The following is a 27,668-nucleotide window of genomic DNA, read 5'->3' on the forward strand; positions in this document are numbered from 1 at the left end:
AAAGACGTGCTTCTATGTGTTATGGCCAAAAGCAGACTGTGGCGAGTAGGGCGGGGACGAGCGGTGTCTGGGCAGAGTGAGCCCGGGAAGATAAGTAGTGAACGAGTTCCCCCTGTGAGCCACACCGGCCTCGTGTTCCAGTGAGGAGCGGTGGGAGTACTTAAGGAGAGGAGACAGAGGTAGACGGAGAGAGAGAGAGACACATGGACCCATGTGTGTGTTTATGTATTGGGCTGAAAAACGACATTGTTTGTAACACTGAAATGTGTGTGTGTAAATAAATGTCTACGTGTTTGTCAAGCCGGTCCCAGCTTCCTACTTCCCATGCATTCCTTTCCCCTTCCCGGGTTTCGGCACCAATGCAACGCGGTTCGGGAAAGGAATAGGTTTAAGGGAAGTGGACGTTTCACCTAGGAATTGCCCTGATATGTTTTATGAATATAATTTTGCAAAAAAAGTAATGTGATCATGCAGGTTCATGCACTTCAAGAGGTTAAAATTCAGATATATATGAACACGTGATAATGTGGGATAATATTGACATGAGGTTAAAAAGTTTGATGAGATAAATCTTTTGTTGTGCTTTTGTTCACACCCTCACTTGTCTCTCTCTGTTTCTCTCTCTAGTTTTCTTGTGCCCAGGGCTCTTGCATGGGGTTTATCAGAGCGAGCATCTGTTTGAATCGGATCACCAGTCTGGTGCTTGGTGTAAAGACCCCCTGCAGGCATCTGATAAAATATATTACATGCCCTGGACACCGTATCGCACGGACACCCTCACAGAGTACTCCAGCAAAGAGGACTTCATCGCAGGACGACCCACCACCACCTATAAACTCCCCCATCGGGTGGACGGCACAGGCTTTGTTGTTTACGATGGGGCGCTTTTCTTCAACAAGGAGCGTACAAGGAACATCGTCAAGTTTGATTTGCGTACTCGTATCAAGAGCGGCGAGGCCATCATTGCTAGCGCAAATTATCATGATACGTCTCCGTATCGCTGGGGTGGAAAGTCAGATATTGATTTGGCGGTGGACGAGAACGGTCTTTGGGTGATTTATGCCACAGAACAAAACAACGGACGAATTGTGATCAGCCAGTTGAATCCATACACACTGCGCGTGGAGGGAACGTGGGACACTGCCTACGACAAACGGTCCGCCTCCAACGCTTTCATGATCTGTGGAATCTTGTACGTTGTGAAGAGCGTTTACGAAGACGATGATAGCGAAGCCACCGGGAATAAAATCGACTATATTTACAACACGGAACTGAGCAAAGATGGCTACCTCGACATCCCTTTCCCAAACTCTTACCAGTATATTGCTGCTGTGGATTATAATCCCAGAGATAATCTACTCTATGTGTGGAATAACTACCATGTGGTCAAATATTCCCTGGATTTTGGAGTGTTAGACAGCAGGCCAGGTAAGAGCTGGAATGTTAACTATACCATTTGTAACATCTATTTTCTTGTCGTCTTCATATATTTTAGCCTGAACTCAAGGGTGTAGATTTGGTTTGAACATGGGGGGGGATGTTGTACTTGCGTCTTGATTATTTGTGTGTGTGTGGTGGGGGTTACCACCCCCAATCCCCCCACAGAATCTACACCCATGTCTGAACTACTCTGAGGTTTCCCTTCAAAACTCTCAATTTATCTAGTTACATTTCACAAAACCTGTCAAGATCAAGTGTAATTTCTAGTATAACTTTGCAGTTGCTACAGTGTTCTGCGTAGTTGCTAGGGCATAGCTGGGTGAGGTTAAAGGACTACTACTTATAGAAGACACTTTTTTTTATTTTTTTTTTATTTTTATTTTATTTTTTGCTTTTGCAGTGAAATAACTCATGATATTCCATAATAATTATTAAAAAAAAATGTTCCACCCCAAAACCACGGGCTGCTAGTGGGAAAGCAGTTGTTGTGAAAATCGAAACGTCGCCTCACTCTTTTGATTTAGTAAAGCGAGTTCTGTTTAGTGTGTGCGGGTTGGAAACAGAATGAGTTTTGCCAGTGTTTGCTTGAGTCAGTGGCTGGCTAATGTCAGAGCTGAACATTTGGAATGGACTGTTTAATTGGAAAGCGAAGTTTAACTGGAGTGAAGTTAGTGGAGAGGAAGTTCATAGCTTCTTTCTGAAAGTTGGAATGTTGATACATGGGTTGGCGGTAATTAGAGCAAGGATGTTTCTCAATGTGTGACATTCCTTTCGCCATTTAATTAAAAGGAAAGGGAAGAAAACTTAGGAAGAAAACTTTCAAAAGCATCTTAACTAACTCTGTGGGAAAAACACTATTACTGCTAGAGTAATAATGTAGAGGAAGAGACTCATTTGGATCCTCAATGAGGGGAAAAAACAGGCAAAATCGATTAAAAACTCTTCTAATTGCTTTCCAGCATATTTTTATTTTTTTTTCACAGTCACCTTCATGCCGAAGTAGCATAATTGCCACCAAGTTTTTTACATTTTCTGAAGCAAATGTGAGTGGTGTGTGCACGGGTGTTATTGGTGGGTGCCAGGGTGTTGCAATTTCTAAAGTGCTCTGAGAGGTTTGCTAGGGCATTCCTATGTGGTTTCTTATGGTGTTCTTTGTTGTTGCTAAAGCATTGCTAGGGGGTCAATGTAAGCCCATTTTATCACTAAAAAGTCATAGTCAGATCACTTAGAAAAGTAATAGTACACTTCTCCTCAACCAGCTACACAATTTTGAACTGTTGCATGTCTGTATGAGATGGAGTTGTGTGTTGAAGTGTAGTAGTCTAAGTGTCAAATAATACAGAGAGCTCTAACTGTGTGTGTGTGTGTGTGTGTGTGTGTGTGTGTGTGTGCGTTTGGTCTCCTCTGAGGACACGGGAACGTGACTCTTTTAATGGAGTCTAAGACAGTTGCCTGTTATTACTGATAAATGATTAATAGATTTTGAACCCAGAATGGTCAAATTCATCAATATGTTTACAGACACAGATTTTTGTCATTTCTAAAAAAATTAAATCCAGGCTGCACATTACGAATGTATTGTTTCCATGTATGCCATATGGGCTGGTTTGAGTATTTCTGTAACTACTGATCTCCTGGGATTTTCATGCACAAGTCTCTAGAATTAACTCCGAATGGTGCCAAAAAAAAAAAAAAAAAAAAATTCTGCTCCTTGAAACAACTATTATCAAATGTGATAATAAATGGCTTCATATGATCACTATCCTTTTTTGTTTTTTTTTTTTTTTTTGGACACGCTGAAAAGCTATTTCAATCAAGGGCTGCACGATTATGAAAAAAAAACAAACAAACAAAAAAAAAAAAACTACTTGTCGATTAATTACCTTGATACTGTAATAGTGATTATTAATGTTGATTAATACAAGTTAAATAAAATAATTCATGCCATATTCTTTATGTAGGTTACGCATCCAAAACAAGCTTAGAACTGATGAGCTGAATTACTGTATTGTACAGTGAATCAACTTCATAATGGCATGCTTACTAGGGGTGTTGTACTTGCTTGTTTTGATTATTGGGGGGGTGCCTGTGAAATGTGAAAGTTTCAGTTGTAGTGATAAGAATTCAATGCTGATGATAAATATTTATGTCACTCCTTGTCTTTTTATCTTTTCACTGTCTTTTCTGGTCCTCTTGTGGGCATGAGACCTCTTAATCTTCAAGCCTCCTACTGCCCAGTGCCATCTGTGAACTGTGACACACACACAGATGGCATGTGAATGTGTGTGTTGTGTGTTATGCAGGCCTGTGAGAAAGACATTAATTGTGCACATTGAAACCAGCAGGGTTCATAGAGCAAAGAAAGATATGGGAAAGTGACCTACTAAGCTGTAAATACATAATTACATAATACATAAATGCATAATTGTCAATATTAACAGATTCAAATTTGAGTGGACTGATCAAATCCTTTGATAAAAGTATAAGGCTCTATACAGCGGAGTAGATTCCCCCCCAATAATAAAAACAAGCAAGTACAACCCACCCACCCCCCATGCAAAGAAAAGTGATTATTTCAAACTACAGTCTCGCATATTCCGACCTATATCCACACTTTGTTTTAGCCCTGTTCCAGCACTGGAGAGTCAAATATAATATACAGTCTCAAAGTTTGTAGTAAAACAATCATAACTGTGTAATTTTAATTATGCTACCTCATTTGTCAGCATGATGCCGGTGAAACACGTTCAGTCTCTTTGTACGTTACGTCATTGTTTTGGTCGATGCTCGCTCGCTTGTGTCCCTATGGAGTGTGTGCGCAATCATGAGCAACAGGTAGCTGGCTGCAGTTCACTTAACGGCCACAGGTGTCATTAACAAAAAGGGTTTCTGAATCTTACATACTGCACCTTTAAATAGTAATTTTACCAACAAAAAAAAAAAAAGTATTACATTAATGAGAATCATCATTGAAAATAATAATAATGATATATGAACCTGGATGTATTCTTAACAAGATTTTGATGCAGCATATATTTAATTTGTAGGTCTTATACATGTTTTAGGTTTAGATTTAGTTACTTGTATATGTAAAATGTGTATTGCAAATACAATACACTCTCTGTGTGTTTTTGTGTGTGTGTGTGTGTGTGTGTGTGTACAGTATATGTACAATGCTTTAAAGGGAGAGTTTGATTGGGGGCTTGTTTTACCACTCCACAGCTCCATTACTCAATGCTGAAAATCCCCTGGCACAGGGCACGAGTGTGTCTCGCTTTATCACACCCCCCTCCCCGCTCGCCCACTCCAGCTTGAGTTCCTCTATAGTGGCAGTCAGGGGAGAGATCGTCTCAGTGCTTTCAACATGTGTCTCATACTCCTGCTCCAGTGTCTTTGTGTGTGTTGTGTTCACTCCCATATCAGCATCATGCGTGTCTGCCGTGTGGTCTGGTTGTTCCAGTGTGTCCAAATTAAACCGCGTCCAGCAACAAGGCCCATATAGCCCCACACTTAGGACAGCAGACATCATGCAAAGATTACACATCATTAGGCAATGATTTTGCTGGAGATACAAAATTAAGCAATCATGAACATTGCAATGATTTTAATGTGCTTTTTATTGTGTCACTATGTTTCCTAAAGAGCGCGTCATTAGACTAATTTCACGATCCTTCAGGGCTGCAAAATAATCATAACACCACATAATCATGATATGGTCACATCTAATTATTAAACTAGAAAATGCTGCTATTTAAATAAATAAATACATGGTCTCTGTGCATGTCAAAATGGACAGGTGACGCGCTGTTCTGTGTGCACGCTCGGGGCTCATGGTGAACACATTGTGAAAGGAAGGTACTGCATGTTCACATTTGCACAATTCCAAACTGTGAAAGCGCTTTAAATTACTGTACAAATAAAAAAATGGGACACAGTAACACAGATACAGTGCCTTGCAAAAGTAGTCAGACCCCTGACCAATTCTCTCATATTACCAAATTACAAATGCTGCATTGAAATTTCATTCTGATTGATATTTTATTTTAAAACACTGAAACTCAAAATCAGTTATTGTAAGGTGACATTGTTTTTTTGTTGGGAAATATTTTTTATGAAAAATAAAAAAACTGAAATATCTTGCTTTCATAAGTATTCAACCCACACATTAATATTTGGTCCAGCCACCTTTGCTGCAATAACTGCATTAAGTCTTTTGGGGTACATATGTAGCAGCTTTGCACACAGTGACAAAGTGATTTTGGCCCATTCTTCTCAGCAGATCTGCTCCAGGTTGGTCGGGTGACGCATGTGGACTGCAATTTTCAAATAGTGCCACAGATTCTCAATAGGATTGAGATCGGGACTTTGACTGGGCCTGTAGGACATTTATCTTTTTGTTCTTGAGCCACTCCAATGTTTCTTTAGCCTTGTCTTCCAAAATCTTCTCCCACATCCCAGCTGTGTCAATCACATGCTCTCTGGCAAACTCCAGACATGCTTTCAGAAGGTACTTTTTGAGTAACGGCTTCTTTCTTGCCACCCTCCCATACAGGTCAGCGTTATGCAGTGCTCTTGATATGGTTGACTGGTGCACCATTACCCCACTCCCAGCCACAGAACTCTGTAGCTCCTTCAAAGTGATTGTTGGCCTCTCTGTAGCTTCTCTCACAAGCCTCCTTTTTGTTAGAGCTCTGATTTTTGAGGGACGGCCTTTTCTTGGCAGTGCTTGGGTGGTGTGGTGCAGCTTCAACTTCCTGATTATTGATCCAACTGTGCTCACTGGGATATCCAAACATTTGGATATTATTTTGTACTCTTTCCCTAATCTATGCATTTCTATTACATTATCTCTAACTTCTGTGGAATGCTCTTTGGTATTCATTTTCCTTCAGATTCACAGCCTGACCAATGATCCTTCAACAATGGGTTTTTTATCCAGAAAATGTGATTGCAACTTTAATGATTCAAAGGTGGATGCCAATGGTAAAGTAAATGTGTCCTCATTAGGGCAGTTTCTTTCATCGGTGTAACCTGGCAGCTTCCACAGCACAGGGGTTGAATACTTATGCAAGCAGATATTTTTTTTAATTAATTAATTTATTTTATTTCCCAACATAAAACCAATGTCACCTAACAATAATTGATTTTGAGTTCCAGTGTTTTAAAATAAAATATCAGACAGAATGAAATTTCATTGCACCATTTGTAATTCAGTAATATGAGATAATTTTTGCGTTTACTGTATGTCAAATACACACTGACACTGAAGTGCACTTTTAGTGTTCCGCCAAAATAAAAGCTCCAGGTGAAGTAAATGCAGCCGAAATATATTACTAATGTATAAAACAAATCCTCTAAATAATAATAGTAATAAACTTGAGAATCATCCTGGAATCTCCAAACTAGCAGAATCAGTGAAAAATCCACCAAATCAGCATAGTGAAATCACAAAATCAGCATTAGATAACTTAATTAGTGCAGAATCTCCACAATTTTTATCAGATAACGAAATCAGAATTTGATCTTCAAAATCAGCATAAAATAAATGAATAACCTTGATTTAAAAAAAAAAAACAAATCTGCATCAAATAACAGAAACAACATGGCATGTACAAAATCAGTATCAATTAAAAGATTTAAAGCTGAAATATGTAATTTCTGAAACACCGAACTGAGTTGCAAAAATAAACAATGTTTTCAAAACAGCTTTCCAAATACGCCTCTCTTTTGCTGTTGTTCAGATAGTCCAGCCCCCAACTCACGCCACTGGTTGAGTAACATTGTTTGGATGGGTCTTAGCGGGTTGCTCAAAACAAACACAGGATTTTTTTATAGTGCCACAGAGACACAGTGCTTACAGTTTTTGAAAAAAAAAATTACCTATGAATGGCTTACTTAAAGTTGTCCCTGCATATTAAGCTGGGATAGATCAGATAACAAATTCATAATTGGATCTTTAAAATCAGCATCCGATAACAAAAGCAGAGTTGGAGCTTTAAAATCAGCATCGGATAACATAATTATCTTGAAATCATCTAAATCTGCATCAGATAACAGAAACAGTATGGTATTTTCAAAATCAGCATCAGGTAACAAAATCAGAGTTGGATCTCCAAAATCAGCATCAGGTAACAAAATCAGAGTTGGATCTCCAAAATCAGCATCATGTAACAAAATCAGAGTTGGATCTGCAAAATTAGCATCGGATAACATAATTATCTTGAAATCTTCAAAATCACCATCAGATAGCAGAAACAGTATGGTATGTTCAAAATCATCATCAGATAACAGATTTGACATATTTCTTAAATTAGCATGAGATTGTGGAATCAGCATGATATCTCAAATCAGCATCAGGTAACAAAATCAGAGTTGGATCTCCAAATTTAGCATCGGATAACATAATTATCTTGAAATCTTCAAAATCAGCATCAGATAACAGAAACAGTATGGTATTTTCAAAATCAGCATCAGATAACATTTTACATATTTCTTAAATTAGCAAGAGATTGTGGAATCAGCATCATATCTCAAATCAGCATCAGGTAACAAAATCAGAGTTGGATCTTCAAAATCAGCATCAGGTAACAAAATCAGAGTTGGATCTCCAAAATCAGTATCAGATAACAAAATCAGAGGTAGATCTTCAAAATCAGCATCAGGTAACAAAATCAGAGTTGGATCGCCAAAATTAGCCTCAGATAACAGAAAAAAATGTGGTGTATTTTAAATCAGAATAACACAACAGATTAACCTCTTCGCACGTGAGTACTTACTATACTGACTAATTATCCAGAGTGAGATATTTAATACAGGCTGTATTTAAAAAATACAAATGTTGCCTTACACTTTACAAGTGGAGGAAGGAATTTAATATTATGCAATTTTTAAGATGTTTAAAATAATTAATGATGATAGAAAAGATGTGATTATGAACGCGATTTCCGGTAAGTGTGCCATCATGCTGTTTACATCACAATGTTGCCTGGGACTCTGAGACACAGCAAAGATGGTTCTTAAAAACTAGCCCTTCCACTTTGTTGCACCAGTAGTGGTGAATGAGTAATGGGAAAACTGGGAGAAGGCTTAAGTGGACCAACTTGTGGACTAACTAGTTCATGTATTCTTTGTTTGACATCAGAAAAAAAATAAAGGAAAGAATAAATATTCGTTATGAAGTCAAATTAACATGAGGTTTAATGAACATGACCTTGTGTGACGGGCAAGTTCCACGTGAGCGGCTGTGATAAAAAGCAGATCTTTCCTGCTTGCCTTCCTTGTGCTTGGCGTGTGTGTGTTTGACACTGCAGTAGCATAACCAGTCATGATGGGAGCTGAGAAAACTGTCCAAATGTAAAAAAAAAAAAATGGCTGTGAGTGAGCAGTGATAGAGATGCTTAATCTCTTTGCCATTTGTGAATGAGCTGAGCCAGTTCTTTCTCACTCTGATAAGACATGAGAAAAGAGACAATTCTGAGTAATGAGCGATTTCTGACAGGCAGAGAAACTTCTTAATTTTCTTTGGTGCTGAGGAAAGGAACAGGAGATAATTATGGCAGGAAGAGCACTTCAAATTGAGTGTAATAGCGCAACGTCTTAAAAGGGGAACTATTGCTGCGGAACGTTGTCGTATAAGTGGCGCCTGCCGTCAATCCTGATAATGGACGGAGTGTTTTAAAATGTTAGCATGGTTTGAAAATGACTGGGGTGCAGAAAGACAGAACCATAGAGAAACGAGAAAGTGACAGATTGTGTTAATTCAGGTTTTGATGTTTCCTGGAAGATATAGGCGGTTAATTCTGAGACTTCTTGTTTCAGCCTCAGACAGCACACCCACGTATCACTCACAGTCTATTCACTATCCATCTGATGGATATTGCACACAAAACAGGAAAGCAAAATTGCAAGCTCTATTTTAGATTGCATAAATTAAATGCGGCTACTGGGAGTCGGGGTGCACAGTTTTTATCAGTCCCCCTGGAAAGAAAGTTGTGTTTACAGGGACCGGGTACTTGGCTACTACACTGAGCTCTTTTGAGGAATAACTAGTTACTGGATCTAAGTTTGTCAGGTTAGTGGCATCAAATCTTTTAAAGATAGTTTTGTTTGGGGGTCTGGGTAGCTCAGTGGTAAAAGACGCTGGCTACCACCCCTGGAGTTCGCTAGTTCGAATCCCAGAGTGTGCTGAGTGACTCCAGCCAGGTCTCCTAAGCAGCCAAATTGGCCCGTTTGCTAGGGAGGGTAGAGTCACATGGGGTAACCTCCTCGTGGTTGCTATAATGTGGTTCGTTCTCGGTGGGGCGCATGGTGAGTTGAGCGTGGATGCCGCGGTTGGTGACGTGAAGCCTCCACACACGCTATGTCTCCGTGGCAACGTGCTCAACAAGCCACGTGATAAAATGTGTGGGTTGGAAGTCTCAGACACGGAGGCAGCTGGGATTCATCCTCCGCCACCCGGACTGAGGCGAATCACTACACGACCACGAGGACTTAAAAGCGCAATTGGGAATTGGTCATTCCAAATTGGGTGAAAAAAAAAATAAAAGATAGTTTTGTTTGAGGCACTTGAAAGCAGTACTAGCCCAACATAATAAGCGGCTGCATAGAGCTCCATACCACCAGGGGGCTCCTCTACCATGGGTTCATTGTAGCCAAATAATTATTTGCAATAAGTGTAGACAGCTCTGGCCACACAGCCTGGTTATATGCATGCCAATAGTCCGATAAAACCTGTCAATACTATGAAAAAATGTTTAGGCATGGAGACATAAGTATGTGAATTTGGCATTAGTATTAGTGATGCACCGAAATTAAAATTCTTTAAAAACCTCTGGCTTTTATTTTGCCGGAACATTCCAGGAAGAACTTTGAGCAACGCTAAAAACAGTAGCACTTCAAGAGCCGTGCATGTACGTGCTATGAGTGTGGGTCAACAACTGAGCAGCGCTCATTCTTTGAAGCAAACTTTGCATGCAGACTGTACATTTACTTATTAAACACATCATTTGTGATTCATAGAACTATTGTATGGCTTCAAGGGACTTTGAATATAATGCATGAATAATATGCACAACTTTAGTGGTGCTTTATTGCTTCTTTAATGTCATATTGTGCTGTAGCTTGACAGTAACAGCTATAACACACACGCTCTTCATTAATGCAATAATGACCAAGAGAGCGATCACTTACCTTCTGGGGATGTGGAGTTTAATGTGATACATAAACAATGCTTTTTCTCTATGTGAGTGTTTCTGTTACCAGATTTTAAAGTAACACAATATGTTGAGGCACCATTATGCGACTAATCAGGTGCGTTTCATCCCGCTGCCAGCGGTGTACTTAAGTTCTGTCACAAAACTTATACTACACACAGTTACTATGTTGTTATATTACAGTGCATTCAGAAAGTATTCAGACCGCTTCATATTTTTCACATTGTTATGTTGCAGCCCTATGATAAATTGATTTAAAAAAAAAAAAAAAAAAAAAAAAAACTTCACATCAATCTACACTCCATACCCCATAATGACAAAACAAAAACAAGATTTTTGATAACTTTGCAAATTTATTAAAAAGAAAAAACTAAAATATCACACTGACATAAGTATTCTGGCCCTTTGCTATGACACTTGAAATTTAGCTCAGGTGCATCCAGTTTCTCTGGATCATGTTTGGGATGTTTCTACACTTTGATTGGAGTCCACCTATGGCAAATTCAATTGATTGGACATGATTTGGAAATGCACACACCTGTCTATACAAGGTCTCACAGCTAAAAAAAAGCCACGAGGTCAAAGGAACTGCCAACAGAGCTCAGAGACAGGATCGTGTCGAGGCGCAAAAGGCTCTGGGGAAGGCTAAAATTTTTTTGGGCTGCATTGAAGGTACCCAAGAGCATAGTGGCCTCCATAATTCTTAAATGGAAGAAGTTTGAAACAACCAGGTCTCTTCCTAGAGCTGGCCGTCCAGCCAAACTGAGCAATCGAGGGAGAAGGGCCTTGGTAAGAGAGGTTACCAAGAACTTGATGGAACTGTTTGGCCTCAGTTCCAAGTACCATGTCTGGAGGAAACCAGGCACCGCTCATCACCTGCGCAATACCATCCCAACAGTGAAGCATGGTGGTGGTAGCATCATGCTGTGGGGATGTTTTTCAGTGGCAGGGACTGGGGGACTGGTCAGGGTTTAAGGAAAGCTGAACGCAGTGAAATACAGAGATATCCTTAATATCAAACCTGATCCAGAGCACTCAGGACCTCAGACTGGGCAGAAGGTTCACATTCCAACAGGACAATGACCCTAATAACACTGCCAAGACAATGCAAGAGTGGCTCAAAGACAACTCTGTGAATGGCCTTGAGTGGCCCAGCTAGTTTTAGACTTGAACCCAATTGAACATCTCTGGAGAGACCTGAAAATGGCTGTCCACGGACCGTCCCTATCCAACCTGACAGAGCTTGAGAGGATCTGCAGAGAAGAATGGCAGAAAATCCCCAAATCCAGGTGTGCAAAGCTTGTTGCATCATACCCAAAAAGAGTTGAGGCTGTAATCGCTGCCAAAGGTGCTTCAACTAAGTGCTGAGTTAAGGGTCTGAATACTTCTATGTCAATGTGATATTTCAGTTTTTTTTTTTTTAATAAATTTGCAATTTATTATCAAAAATCTTTTTTTCTTTGACATGATAGGGTATGGAGTGTAGATTGATGTGAAAAAAATAAAATAATTTAAAACATTTTAGCATAAGGCTGCAGCATAAAATGTGAATGCACTGTATATAGTTTTATTAACTGCTATTGTATGGAAATCAGCAATTGCGACATTTAAAAAAATAACTCATTTTGTTTTCTGTGAAAGTAAGTTATATGGCTTCGGAATGAAATGAGGAGTAAATAATGAAAATTAGAATTTGTAGGTGAACTATCCCTTTAAGTTAAAGGTTAGTCAACTGTGAGAATAAATGTGAGGCAATGGAGGCATTTTTCAAACCCCAGGCATTCGTGAACTTTGCCCAGTCTGGGCTGGTAAATTTCAGAAACGTAGACCTGTTAGCTTGGGCTCTAAGATAACAGAGCGTAGATTGAGTGGGTCTGTTGAATAGGTCATTATTAGTGGAATCAGATGATATGTGGTGTTCCTGTATTTCAATTGGTAAAGCACAATGCTAGCAATGCCAAGATCATGGGTTCGATTCCCAGGGTACACATAAACTGATACAATGTATACCTTGAATCCACTGTTAGCCGGTTTGGATAAAAGCATCTGCTAAATGTGTCAATGTAAATATGTGAATTAATTTTGGAAGTATAGAAAGTTGAAAACCAGGGCATATTTCCATCATAGATAATGTTTAGCAATGGTCAGACCATATGATATTTAGTTGCACCACATGATGTTTTTAGAATTCAGAACCTCATCAAAATTTTAAGACATTTATAATCAAATTATAGATTTTTTGATAAAACACAATTTTCAGTATCTTTTTAAGGTCACACCACATGACGGTCAATTTTGGCAAAAACACATGAGCCGCTTAATGTGATTATTTTCCCAGTTTTAAAGAGTGGCGATAACATGGATCCAAGGGTCCTTTGCATGCTGATGTCTTGCCGGTCGCACCACATGACATTTCATAAAGTCATAATTATCAGTAGAGGTAGACCGATATATCGGTTTTACCGGTTTATCGGCTCCGATATTTGCTTTTTGGAACTATTGGTTATTGTTGTTGTTATTATTATTATTATTCCTTCGTGTTACTCTATGTTCGGCACTGGAGGATTCTACAGTTAGAACATCATGCTTCTACAGTATAAAAGCAGCTTCTAGAGGTGAAATCACTGACCTACAATATTCATCCATATTTTTATTTTCACTTTAATGCAAATTTGAAAAGATGGCATGAAAAGAAAAATGCGACTATATGGAAACGTGCCGTCAGCAGATCGTGTCTCCAGCATATGTATATATTCAAAATCGTTAATTTGGTGAATATATAAGCTTTAATAAGCTTAATTTGTTAAATACTTAAAGAGCATTGCAACAGAGCCAAGTCTCCATCATTTCAAAATAAGAGTCCAGAAATAAGTATGTGTATTTTCGGGCTTGCTTCCGTGTTACGGTCCAAATCTCAATTTGTTTTCTGGTTATTATTAGGATTTTGTTTTCACAATAAAATACATCTAGGATTTTATTCATTTTTGACTCTTGTAGCTGCTATTTCTTTGCCCGTCATAGTAAAGAAAGACTAAGAACGTTTATTAACATTCTATAAATGGATTTTAAAAACTATCGGCCGATTAATTGGTTATCGGCCTTTTCCACCACCTTAGTTATCGGTCAACCTCTAATTATCAGACAACATTGATTTATATCTTATGATGGAAATAACAATTTTAATGCATTAAAGTTTTCAGTAATACAGAACAATTATATAGTTATGCCAAATATGATAACATTAAAACTCAAAAATGTTTTGGGTGATTTTGAAGAGATTTTTAAAATAGATGCAATAGGTGAACGGTTGCACCATATGATATTTTAACACTTTAAATGTGAAAAAATTACCTGTGCCTAAAAAGCATGGAAAGGTTAAAAGTAGTTACATGTGTGTTAGATTTAAAACATACACATGCTACTTTAAAAAAATATTTTAATAATAATAGTATAAAAGAACGTAAACATACAGATTGACAGAACAAGAAGGGATTATGTCATTGACCCACATAATAAAATGATTTAAACTCAAATGCATGTCCATGTATTTATTCAGTAGCTATAAGTGTGGTTATGTACAGCCAGATTAAATCCCTTCAGGGTGAAACAAGATGACTGATCACCATGGTGGGTTTATTTTGTGATGTCAACTGGCTGACTGTACATTATCCCTTACTAATGCCATAAACACTCTAGAAAGATCTACAGGTTGCATGAAGTATCAACCTTGGTTCTGAAGGCTGTTGATAGAAAAGACTAGATTTCTTCCAAGCATATGGTCATATCCCACAATACAGTGCTGGAGGAACATATCCATCCCCCACTCGTTCTATCAGTCCATCACTGTTCTTTTACATATGCAGCACGTGATCAGCAGACAGATGGAAATATGACAATTAACACTTTATAGACAAGGGTGTGAAAGTCGTGTGTGTGTGTGCACACGACTTTCATCAATTACTGCATGTCTGTGTGTCTGTCTCTCTCTAATAGTACTGATTATTTCTCAGATATTACTCAGAAAACAAAGCAATGCAGTTTTCCTCAGTTTTCATGTCCAATAATTATAGTACAACTCTGTATACCAAATTTTGTTTGTTTGTTTCTGGGTGAGCATTTAAATGAATGAATATGAAGGTTTTTTGTGTTTCTCAGAATGGTGTTGATCTTTGGGTCAGGTTGGCAATTGTACAGGCTCTGTTTTGTCCTTCTATTTATGAGTTCTATTGAGCTTTTCTCAAGCGGTCTCTAGAGGTCAACCGATATATCGGTTTTACCGATTAATCGGTGCCAATAGTTGCTTTTTGGAATATTTTTATTAATATTATTTCTCCATGTCCCTCTGTGGCCAAAACCCTTCATCTGGTTAATATATAGGGTATAAAAAGCTTAATTTGGTGAATATTTACATATAGGAGGATTGTAACGGGGCCAAGTTACTGTCGTCATCACAGTTTATGAACTAATTTTATGATTATTATTAACAAAAGATTATATATATATATATATATATATATATATATATATATATATATATATATATATATATATATATATATATATATAAAAAGACACATATGAAGCATAGACATCATTGAACGGTTATTTATATAACTTTTATTGATTGTTGATTTTGACTGACAGTGTCACTAGAGAAAAGGGAAAAAGTATTTGACAAGTAGTTGACAAGCAAACTCTGTTGATCTACTATTGATGAATGATGATCTTTATACTTTATAGTATTTTTATTGTAATACATTGTAGATGATTGTAAGAGTGCATGTTTTGCTTGGAAGCACAGACATTTCAAAATAAAAGTCCCCTACGTATTTTGGGCTTGTTTATAGTTAAAAGTCCTGCATTATGCAACAAATCTTTTTATTTTTTATTTATTTTTTTTTTTTTAATTTTTTACTTTTGTAGCCTCTGTCTATGCCCATCATGGTAAGGAAAGACTAAGAAAATGTTTTGACATTCATGAATCGATTAAAAAAACTATCGGCCAATGAATCGGTTATCAAACTTTTCACCGCCTAAGTTATCGGTATTGGTAAAATCCACAATTGGTCGACCTCTAGTCTCCTTTTAGACACAGTATCACCGTGCTGTGATATGTACTTCATAAAGTATGACTTTAATTAAAGGAATGTTCCGGGTTCAATACAAGTTAAGTTGGAGGGTTTAAAGCCCAAAATGTTCAGCTTTTAATTTTATAAAAGCACTTACATTACATTTTCTGTTAAAACGTATGTATTATTTCAAATGTAATATTGTTTAAATAGTAATTTTTACAGTCCTTTTAGGGTTTTAGTAATTGTTGACAGTACTTCATCATGGCAACAAAGTTGTAAAATTGGCTATAGCTTTACATGGAGAAGGTTAGTTAGCGATTTTATCACCCTAAAATCATGTTAACACGCATATTGTTTATGTATTGTGGCTATACTTTTGCGTATTTTAATGTTTACTGATTGGCTCCATTCACTTCCATTGTAAATGCCTCGCTGCAACCCAGAGTTTTGCTTTATATAAATAAGAGACAAGTCAACATTTTTATGGTAGTCAATATTCTGCCACAAATGCTTTCGATTGAGTTTAACTTGTATTGAACCTGGAATATTCTTTCAGATTTAAAGGTGAAGTGTACAATTTTTGTGCCACTAGCTTTACTACAGTCTTCCTGAATATAAGTCGCATTTTTTTTTTCATCATCTGAAAGGTCCTATGACTTATATACATAATTTATACCTAATTTATGTTGGCCGTTCAAACGCACGCACTCTAAAACACATATGCTTACACACAAACAGATGATAACATCAGTCAAAGAGACAGTAGTACTGATTTAAAGTGGCCAATTCAGAGTATTTAAAAAGTACTTTATGCAACCATCTTAAATATTCTGTCCCATCAGCATTATTGTTCTAACAAACTCTAGACCGCTGTCAAACGCAGCTCATCACATGCCCATGAAATGACGTTTCATCACACTCGTAGTGAACCGGACAGTTAGTGCAAAGTTTGCTAATATCATACATATCCACAGATAGACAGTCTCTAACATTAATGAATGAATAGAATACAACAGGCATACGAAGTTACAGCTTATAGAGATGAGTATTTGATGAGGTAATCTTCATATTGGAGCACGTCTGATATGACACGACTCGGGCGGCTGCTCCCGGGTGCTAGTGCTATGATTGACCTGCATGCCATCAGCAGCTGGACTTCGAATGTCTCAACTTCAATTTATGTGCATGCTCTCCGTTTAGAGAAGAAAAGTCAGCCTACAGTGATAGAAGAGCATTGAGAAATTATCTAGCAGGGCGACAGAGAGGCAGAGAGAGAGAATGGATATGAACCCCTGATCTATAATAAAGTATAGAGATAATGAAATGAACAGATGAGGTGTCACTGTAAAAAATCATTGTGACACAGTAACACTGGCACCAGTAATAAACACCGATGGTTCAGCATCAAACACCAGATATGTTCAAAAATAAGATGTATAACATATTATCTCCAAAACAGCTCCATGTGTGGCATTATTAGGCATATAGATCTATGCTTAAAAAAACATCCCCTTCACTACACTGCTGCCTACGCCTGGTTGCTATTGCTAGGATAAATTGGGCCAGCCTGTCGTCGTTCAATAATGCAGTTCAATTACCAAAAAACTGAAATCCCCATCTTCCTCTGCTTGCTATGCAGAGTTTGAAAGGCTAATTTTGGCCAGCTTGTTCATGAATATTCATTAAAATAGTTTTATTACAAAACACGCAAACACACACACACACACACACACAAAAAAACATCTAGCTCTTTACGCCAATAACTTTATGTATGTAAATTTGACATCTTGCGTAATAAATGACGCCATCACCTGATTAAGCTAGTTTTAGTGACATTTCAGTGAACCTTTGGCGAATTCCCATGAGAAATACTGTTTGGAAATGCAAAAGTAAACGATAGCAGGGTATACTTGTATAGCGGCAAATGGGAGACCACAGCGAATACAATTTTTGCATACCGGTTTGCGTAAAAAAAAAAAAAAAAAAAAAAAAACATTATTACTAGAGCTGTCAAAATTAACATGTTAACGCACGCGTTTAATAAAAAAGTTTAATGCGTTAATTTTTCTTAATCGCGATTAACGCATTTACCGTTAATACAGCATAAACACTGGTGTTAAGGCTGGAAACTTTGTAACGTGTCTGCCCGGAGTCATTACACTGACGCACAAGCCACAGTGCCAGAGTCCTTCTACCAAGTAGAGACTTCAAGCTTAGCATAAAACAGAATAATGTGGCGGTCCCATAACATGCTAGTTGACGGTTACGCTCTCTCCTATGTTAGAGCCGCAGAGGTTTTTATCTCATTAAATAAAAGAATCTCTGACGGCGCTTCCTTGTCAGTGATAAAATGATGGAGAAAGGAACTCTTAACACTATTTGATGTACAAAACAAGCCCAGATGTGACTTCTGATAGAAATCAAGTATATTTCAGCCTATTTAAGGCACGTTTTAATAACCACAGAAGCACACCAAATCTTAAGTATCACCAAAACGCAGAATGAGACATTTTTGTTTGCAGGCACTGTTCATGGTGAGTTCAAAGAGGTGCATGAAGCTGGTGTTGGTGCCTTGACAGGAATCATGAACGCAGCTTCATAATTGCTGTAATAAAGCGGTTAGCCACAGTCTACAGGCAAATTAATATTGTGGAGGGTGACAGTTTAAGGGATTTAATGCCCATTGCAATGAATATGCATCCTATGTGGGGACTAGTTCTTTCAATTAGTCAAACACCCACTTAGACTTTGGGAAATATTTAATGTTACGTGAATTGGTGATATTTTAATGCATCGTCTTTATATTGTGGAAGGCTTTGTTTGGAAAGTGTTAAGAAAGCATGATATTGCTACATATTGTTTTGTTATCTTTCCTATGATGGAAATAAATGAACTTTGACAAGAAGTGTATATATAGTGTAACATTTCAGCACTTTTAAAATCTGTTATTAATCGTGATTAACTGCCAAAAAATATGTGATTAATCGCGATTAAAATCGACTGACAGCACTATTTATTGCGATTTCACAGCTTTCCAAAAAAAAAAAAAAGTTAATACCTGTAAATACCCTTACAAAAAAAAATCGAAACTAGCCGCGAATTTGCTTCAAATTTGCAGCTCGTTATTTTCACATGCAAATGAGCTTTTGATTCGCCGCAAATGTTTGCCAGAAGTACTCTTTGCCAGTAGTGGTGAACCTCAAAAGTTTGCCACAAAACTCATTTGCATGTGAAAATTATCAGTGGCGAATTTGTGGCAAATTTGCCATGAACTCTTGATTTTTGTAAGAGCGTTGAAATACAGCAGTCAGAAGAGAGAGCTACATTTTCTGTCAATCCTTCAGCTGCTGTATTTGAAACCTGTCGCAGCTGGAGCTCATTTTTTAAAATTAACTCCAGGCAAGTCCGCCACTCCCAATATGCAGATTACGCAGTCTGCATAGGTCATCAACTTCCTAGGGGACACCAGAAACTCCACAGGCTGCCCTTCCTCGCACGTTATATATTATTCAAGGACACGATAGCAGTCGTGGTATACAGTCGGTCACCTTGCAGGAAAACAGCATTCTAGTGAGGATAAAAGACATAAATATAGCCACATCTAAGCACTTTCAAACCTGTCTGTGGCCGTTAAGGAAGTGTCTTAATTCTGTTTAGACATTTCCTCGATGTTTTAATCAGTCTGTTTTTGCCTGTCTATGTTTTCTAACTGTTAATGTTTCATGTTTTCAGAATCGTCATCCTCAGGGTATGCCTTAATGGACACTACAACGACACGGACCACAACACGGCCTGTTACCTTTACCATAACTACCACCTCCACTTCAACCACCACCACCAAATCACCTGCCACAACGTCGATGGTCACACGCAGCACTACGTCAGACCCTCAGCCTGCGGGGGGCGCAGTACCTGAGGCAAACACACGGTCGGACCCCTCCTCTGTCCTGCCGAACATCGCCATCGAGTACTGTAGCCCCATCACTGACTCCACCCTCACCTGGCCCAAAACACGGCAGGGGCTCGTCGCCAAGCAACCATGTCCACCTGGAACCATCGGTAAGGCATCTGTGTGTATGAGGCATCTACAACTATGAGAAACGATGCGACAAAACTAGACAGTTGTGTTGATTTTAATGCGAGAGTTCTAGTTTATCATGTCACAGTGTAGATGGGCTACAACAGGGTGGACTAAAGCCTGTGACTATTAACTGTTACGACTAAATGTTACTTTAGTAGTGTTGCTCAAATTTAGGATTAAATATTTGAACAAGCCGTTAAAGATTTTGGAATTACACACAGAAAATGCCTCTGTTACCTGACAAATATGACTGAAATAGGTTTTTGGAAATATCACACCTGTTTCCATGACAGTGCTAGGCTTTGTAACGTAAGAATTAGTTACTGTAATATAATTACTTTTTTGTAGTGTAATGCATAAAAGTTTTACGGAAGCCCTGAAATGCAAGGTGAAAAAAAAATCACTTTCTCTCTCTGATTTTTTTTTTTCTCTCTCTGAATTTAGTTTTTTCTCTCCTTTGAAGGCAACACGTGAACTTTGTTTTTCATGCTAGCTAACAATTAGCATGTGGTATCAACCGTGGCCACAAGGTGCCACTATTAATAATTATGAAATATTATGCTTTCAAGGCGACAGAATGTATGTGGTACTGTATATGTTGATGTATAAATTACATATAAAGTATAATACAATAACAAGAATGTTTTGAAAAACTTTTAATACATGAAATCCCACAATTAAATGATTATATCTCACTTTGTACTGTATGTTTCATATGGCACTCATTGTCAAGTGTGATAACGGGAGTTATTTCTGATTGTATGATGACCTTCACTACTGGGAATATCGATGATGCTATTGATATTGTGCTATTTTTTAATTGTTGGCCAATTTAAAATGTGCTAGATGGACGTCTTTGACCATTGTGATGCGTCTGTTTTCAGTGTTAAGGTGCTGTGTTGAACTCTTGATTGTTTTGACAACAAATGCCATTTTATACATTTACATGTAACCTGAGGTTCATTTAATTGTGGGATTTCATGTATTGAAAGTCTGCTTTTTTTCTTGATTTAGATTAAACATTTTTGTTATTGTATTATACTAACTATAAATCTATAAGTCAACAGAGAAAGTACCACAGACATTCTAACACTTTAAGCATAAGATGTCGTACTTGCTGATAGTGGCACCTGGTGGCTGGGGTTGGTACTACATGCTAATTGTTAGCTAGCAAGAACAAAAAAATATCATGTGTTGCCTCAGAGAGAAAATAAAAAATTCATAGAATGTTTTATTTTTTTCTTAACCATATTTTAACATTTTGATAATATTTAATTTTGTAATTTTATGAAACAGGATGGAATGTTTTAAAATATTCCAAATAATACCAACAAAACATTACAGAACTCATGAAAATCCATTGCTAATTCTGCTTGTGCTGTTGTTTTCCTACTAAAATTATGCCACTTCTTAGAGGATTTTTTTTTTTTTTTTTTTTTTTTTTTTTAATAGCTAAAACTGCTAAACCATTGTATTAAATAAAAATCAATAGAAATAGGAGAATAGCATTTTTGAAAAATCTGTTTAAACTGATGTATACACACGAGATGTGCACACTTGTCATATTAGTATTTTTTAAAAAGTGCCTAACCTACATGTATGGCTCTAGGCACACATTAATGAATTACTCGCTTTCTCTCAATAATCCCTTGTAACTAGATGCACTCACTTGCAAACTAATTGAATCATGGCTTACAGCGAACAGCACATTTGTACAATGAATAAGTAACTGCGAACATCTGTTTTTGCATGATGCTGTTGTTGGTCTCATTGCAGCATAAAAATATTTTTTTTCTGAGTGCACCTTGAAAGGGGTATTACTAAAGACTAAACAGGATGGAAAGTGAAATTGATGACACACAAAAACCTACAAATTGATTACCAATTGAAACAATATTCCCTAGAAATATTATGTCTCTCACAAGCACTTCAAAATCTGATGATAATGCTGGAGTTTCTAATGATTCAGTGCTGTAATCACATCCTTATGTTGAATTCAAACTACAAAAGAAGATTGTACGCTTTCAGTAGGGTTTGGCTGTGTGGCTGGGTTTATAGAAGTGTAATAAACACTGTGTATATACTTAGTCTGCATCTTTTTCAAAATCAGAATGATCTTTATTGCCAAGTATGCTTGCACATACAAGGAATTTGACTAGGTGATAGAAGCTTCCAGTGCACAAACAATACAAAAACAAGACAGAAATATTAAAAAATAGAATAAAAAATAAAAATGAGTGAATAGAATATAAAGTATATATAAAAATACATAATATGACACAAAAATATATACTTGTATACAAATACAATCTGTTACATACAGATAGTGCAAGGGAGTGTAATGTGCAGAAGAGGTAGGAGATATTAAACATAATTGACTAAGCTTGTTATTATATATTATATGTAATTATGTGCACATAATTATTGCTCAGTGGGGCAGTTTTAACTGTTCATGAGATGGATTGCCTGAGGGAAAAAGTGGTTCTTGTGCCTGGCTGTTCTGGTTCTGAGTGCTTTGTAGCGCTGGTCAGAGGGCAACAGTTCAGAGAGGTAGTGGGCAGGGTGAGTGGGGTCCAGGGTTATTTTTTTTTCCAGCCCTTTTCCTCACTCTAGATGTGTACAGTTCTTGGAGGGTTGGAAAGGGGGTACCAATAATCCGCTCAGCAGTCCGAACTGTCCTTTGTAGTCTTCTGATGTCTGATTTGGTAGCTGAACCAAACCGGACAGTTATTGAAGTACAGAGGACAGACTCAATGACTGCTGATTAGAACTGGATTAGCAGTGCTTGTGGCAGGTTGAACTTCCTCAACTGGTGAAGGAAGTACAACCTCTGCTGGGCCTTTCTCACAATGGAGTCAATGACAACGTTTACATGCACGTAAGCGGGTTATTCCAGGGTTTTTGCAGAAAGCGACATTCTGAAACATCATGTAAACGAGAATGCTGATTTCTTTACGCCGTTTAAGGGATTAAGAGAAAGCGGTTTAACACACCTAGGTTTATCCCAGAGAAAGCTGCTCATATGGTCATGTAAACACATAGGCAGCGTTCTAACAGGTTTTTAAAGAGTGCGCATGTGCGTGGAACAGACCAGATAACAAACATCATAGGATGGAGCCCAACAACAAGTCAACAAAACATTTCTGGGAGTACAGTGGGAAAAGCACATACACTATAAACTATACCCATTTATAAACACCACTGTTAAATATCGACGGTCCCTCACGTTTGCGTATATGTGCTGGTACACTGAGGGAATCCTGGAGTTTTATGTAAAGGGAAACCACTATTGCAGTGCAATTCCACTGCAGGCCTTGATAGAAGTTTAAGGAAACAAACACAGCAACAACTGTGGAATATCTGGAAATAATGTGAAGCAACAGAGAACGAAATAGTGAAGTCTTCCTCGGATACCATGTTTGTTATTTACACAAGCATTGCGGGGAAGTTACGTTGCTCTGGAGAAAGCTGCTTACTGACCGAGCCGCATGTATACGGGAATAAAGTGTACGCCCCTTAAACAGTGCATGTAAACAAGAATGCTGCTTTCTTACAAAATGCCGCTTTCTCACAGTAACCCACTTTCTGGTGTCCAAATGTCACTCTGGGTGTCCCACTTCAGGTCTTGTGAGATGGTAGAGCACAGGAACCTGAATGACTCCACTGCTGCCACAGTGCTGTTCAGAATGCTGTGGTGTTTCTCCTAAAGTCCACAATCATCCTTACTGTTTTGAGCATGTTCAACTCCAGGTTGTTTTAGCTGCACCAGACAGCCAGCTGTTCAAATTCCCTTCGGTATGCAGACTCATCGGCATCTTGGATGAGGCCGATGACAGTAGTGTCGTCTGCAAACTTCAGGAGCTTGACAGTGGTGGTGCAGTCATTGGTGTACAGGGAGAAGAGTAGTGGGGAGAGCACACATCCCTGGGGGGTGCCAATGCTGATCATACATGAGCTGGAAGTGAATTTCCCCAGTCTCACTAGCTGCTGCCTGTCCATCAGAAAGCTGGTGATCCACTGACAAATTGAGGTGGGAACAGAGAGTTTTTTAGTCTGGAGAATAGCTGTGAAAATGGTGTTGAAAGCTGAACTGAAGTCCACAAAAAGAATCCTTGCATATCTCCCTGGTCTGTCCAGATATTGCAGGATATGGTGCAATCCCATGTTGACTAAATCATCCACAGACCTATTTGTTCAATAAGCAAATTGAAGGGGGTCCAGAAAGGGTCCAGTGATGTCCTTCAGGTGGGCCAACACAAGTCTCTCAAATGACTTCATGACCGCAGACATCAGAGTGATGGGTCTGTAGTCATTAAGTCCTTTGATCTTGGGTTTCTTTGGGATGGGGATGATGGTGGAGCATTTGAAGCAGCAGGGAACACACTGCTCTAGTGATTTGTTGAAGATCTGTGTGAAGATGGGGGTTAGCTGGTCAGCATAGGCTTTTAAACAGGCGGGTGAAATGCTGTCTGGGCCTGATGCTTTCTTTGTCTTCTGTTTCCAGAAGACCCGGCACACATCCAAATCAAATCAAATAACTTTATTGTCACACAGCCATATACACAAGTGCAATGGTGTGTGAAATTCTTGGGTGCAGTTCCAATCAACATAGCAGTCGTGACAGTGATGAGACATATACCAATTTACAAAAACATCAAATTAACACAACACAATTTAAACATCCTTTATACACATAATTACACTCAACAATATACAAATAATAACATACACTGTACAGTATACAATACGCTGTTTTTGTTTTTTGTTTTTTTTGGGTTTTTTTTACTATATAGATACACATTATTCAATAAAAATTAAAATATATATATATATATATATAGAATGTACAGTATTGTACTGTATTGACATTCAGGCTGTCGGTTGATAGTTGTTAAGAGAGACATAATATAATAATAATATAATTTATGACAGTCCGGTGTGATATATAAGAGTAAGAGTAATAAAGTGCAGTGCTGATGTATATTGATCATGAGAGATCAAGAGTTCAGAAGTCTGATTGCTTGGGGGAAGAAGCTATCATGAAGTCGGCTGGTGCGGGTCCTGATGCTGCGATATCGCCTGCCTGATGGTAGCAGTGAGAACAGCCCATGGCTCGGGTGGCTGGAGTCTCTGATGATCCTCCGAGCTTTTTTCACACACTGCCTTGTATATATTTCCTGGAGGGAGGGAAGCTCACCTCCGATGATTTGTTTGGCAGTTCGCACCACCCTTTGCAGTGCTTTGCGGTTGTGGGCGGTGCTATTGCCGTACCAGGCGGAGATACAGCCAGTCAGGATGCTCTCCACAGTGCAGGTGTAGAACCGTGTGAGGATGTGGCGGTTCATTCCAAACTTCCTCAGCCGTCTCAGGAAGAAGAGGCGCTGATGAGCCTTCTTCACAACGACTTCAGTGTGGACGGACCATGTGAGTTCCTCAGTGATGTGGACACCCAGGAACTTGAAGCTGCTGACTCTCTCCACCGGTGCTCCATTGATGGTGATGGGACTGTGTTCTCTGTCTTTTCTTCTGAAGTCCACCACAAGCTCCTTTGTCTTACTGACGTTGAGGGAGAGGTTGTGCTCCTGACACCAGTGTGTCAGAGTGTGCACCTCCTCTCTGTAGGCTGTTTCATCATTGTCAGTGATCAGACCTACCACCGTCGTGTCATCAGCAAACTTAATGATGGCATTGGAGCTATGTGTTGCCACACAGTCATGTGTGTACAAGGAATACAGTAGTGGGCTGAGAACATGGCCCTGTGGGGCTCCAGTGTTGAGGATCAGTGATGAGATGTTGCTGCCTATTCTAACCACCTGGTGTCTGCTTGACAGGAAGTCCAGGATCCAGCTACACAGCGAGCTGTTTAAGCCCAGAGCCCGGAGTTTCTCATCTAGCTTGGAGGGCACTATGGTGTTGAATGCTGAGCTGTAGTCTACAAACAGCATTTTCACATAAGTGTTCTTTTTTTCCAGGTGGGAGAGAGCAGTGTGTATTGTAGATGCAATGGCATCATCAGTGGAGCGGTTGTTGCGGTAAGCAAACTGCAGCGGGTCAAGATTGAATGGCAAGACAGAGCAGATGTAATCTCTGATTAGTCTCTCAAAACATTTGCTGATGATGGGGGTCAGAGCAATAGGACGCCAGTCATTTAAACAAGTTATTTTTGATTGTTTTGGAACAGGCACAATGGTGGATGTTTTAAAGCATGTGGGGACCACAGACAAAGAGAGGGAAAGGTTGAAAATGTCCGTAAAAACACCAGCCAGCTGGTTCGCGCACGCTCTGATGACACGGGGAATGCCGTCTGGGCCCGCGGCTTTGCGGATATTCACCCGTCGGAAGGATCGGGTTACATCCGCTACAGAGACGGAGAGTGAACTAACCTCTGTAGCTTCAGCCGCGAGAGCTCTCTCCGCGAGGGCGGTGTTATTTCCCTCAAAACGAGCATAAAAAGTATTTAGCTCATCCGGTAGAGAGGCAGCGGTGTTCATGGCGGAGTTTTTATTCCTTTTAAAGTCCGTGATGATGTTAATTCCCTGCCACATGCTTCTAGAGTTGGTGGTGTTAAACTGTCCTTCAGTCTTGCTCCTGTACTGGCGTTTTGCTGTTTTGATAGTTTTTCGGAGGGCATAACTGGCTTGTTTATGCTCCTCCGCGTTCCCGGAATTAAAAGCAGAGGTCCGCACATTAAGTGCCGCGCGAACATCACTATTGATCCACGGCTTCTGATTCGGATAGATTCGCACAGTTCTGGTCGGAATCACTTCCTCTACGCACGTTCTGATGAAACACATTACGCTATCAGTGTAAAGCTCGATGTCGTCATCAGAGGCGGACCGGAACATCTCCCAGTCCGTGTGATCAAAACAGTCTTGTAGCATAGAATCTGATTGGTCCGACCAGCACTGGATCGTTCTGAGGGTGGGTGCTTCCTGTTTCAATTTCTGCCTGTAAGCAGGCAGAAGCAGAATGGAAGAGTGGTCCGATTTGCCAAATGGTGGGCGGGGGGAGGGATTTGTAGCCATCCCGGAACGGAGAGTAGCAATGATCCAAAACCCGGTCCCCTCATGTGTTGAAACTAATGTGCTGGTGATATTTTGGTGCGACTGATTTTAAACTGGCTTTATTAAAGTCCCCGGTCACAATGAACGCGGCCTCAGGGTGCGCGGTTTCCTGCTCACTTATAATCCTATACTGTTCCTTGAGTGCCCGGTCTGTGTCGGCTTGTGGCGGGATGTACACAGCTGTGATAATGACCGCTGTGAATTCCCTCGGTAGCCAGAATGGTCGACACAGAAGCATAAGAAATTCCAGATCAGGAGAACAGAAAGACTTGATGGAATGTACGTTCCTCTGATCACACCAGGATTTGTTGATCATAAAACATACACCACCTCCTCTAGTTTTACCTGAGAGGTCTTTCGCTCTGTCCGCTCGGTGCATGGAGAACCCCGCGGGTTCAATGGCTGAGTCTGGAATCTCCGCAGACATCCAAGTTTCTGTTAGGCAGATAATGCAGCAGTCCCTCGTCTCTCGTTGGAAAGAGATCCGCGCTTTCAGCTCGCAGAGCTTGTTATCCAGAGACTGAACATTTGCCAGTAGAATAGTGGGTAGTGGGGGTCGATTTGCACGGCGTCTTACTCTGATGAGAACGCCGGCTCTGTTTCCCCTTTTCCTCCTGCGTTTCCGCGGCCGTGCTGCCCAGACAAAGGGCTCCGCTGGCGTGTTTGTAAACAGCGGGTCGGCATTGAGGAATGTGAAGTCCGGTTTTCGGTGTGAGATCGCTGAACCAATGTCCAAAAGTGTTTGTCTGTCGTAGACAATAAGGCAGACAACATCCAAGACAAAAAACGTAAGAATTGT

The 27,668-nt window shown here is 39.2% G+C and overlaps 1 protein-coding gene across 1 annotated transcript in view; it reads left to right on the forward strand.

The window, feature by feature from the left end:
- The window catches only part of LOC127456476 (adhesion G protein-coupled receptor L3-like), a 369,401-nt gene that overhangs the window by 228,543 nt on the left and 113,190 nt on the right, over nucleotides 1-27,668 (forward strand). Inside the window, exons 7-8 of the mRNA XM_051724997.1 lie at nucleotides 628-1,428; nucleotides 19,457-19,783. Coding sequence (XP_051580957.1) covers nucleotides 628-1,428; nucleotides 19,457-19,783 — 1,128 coding nt within the window. The remainder of the gene's footprint in view (nucleotides 1-627; nucleotides 1,429-19,456; nucleotides 19,784-27,668) is intronic.

This window comes from Myxocyprinus asiaticus, chromosome 2 (assembly GCF_019703515.2).
Source record: "Myxocyprinus asiaticus isolate MX2 ecotype Aquarium Trade chromosome 2, UBuf_Myxa_2, whole genome shotgun sequence".
Taxonomy (NCBI): domain Eukaryota; kingdom Metazoa; phylum Chordata; class Actinopteri; order Cypriniformes; family Catostomidae; genus Myxocyprinus; species Myxocyprinus asiaticus.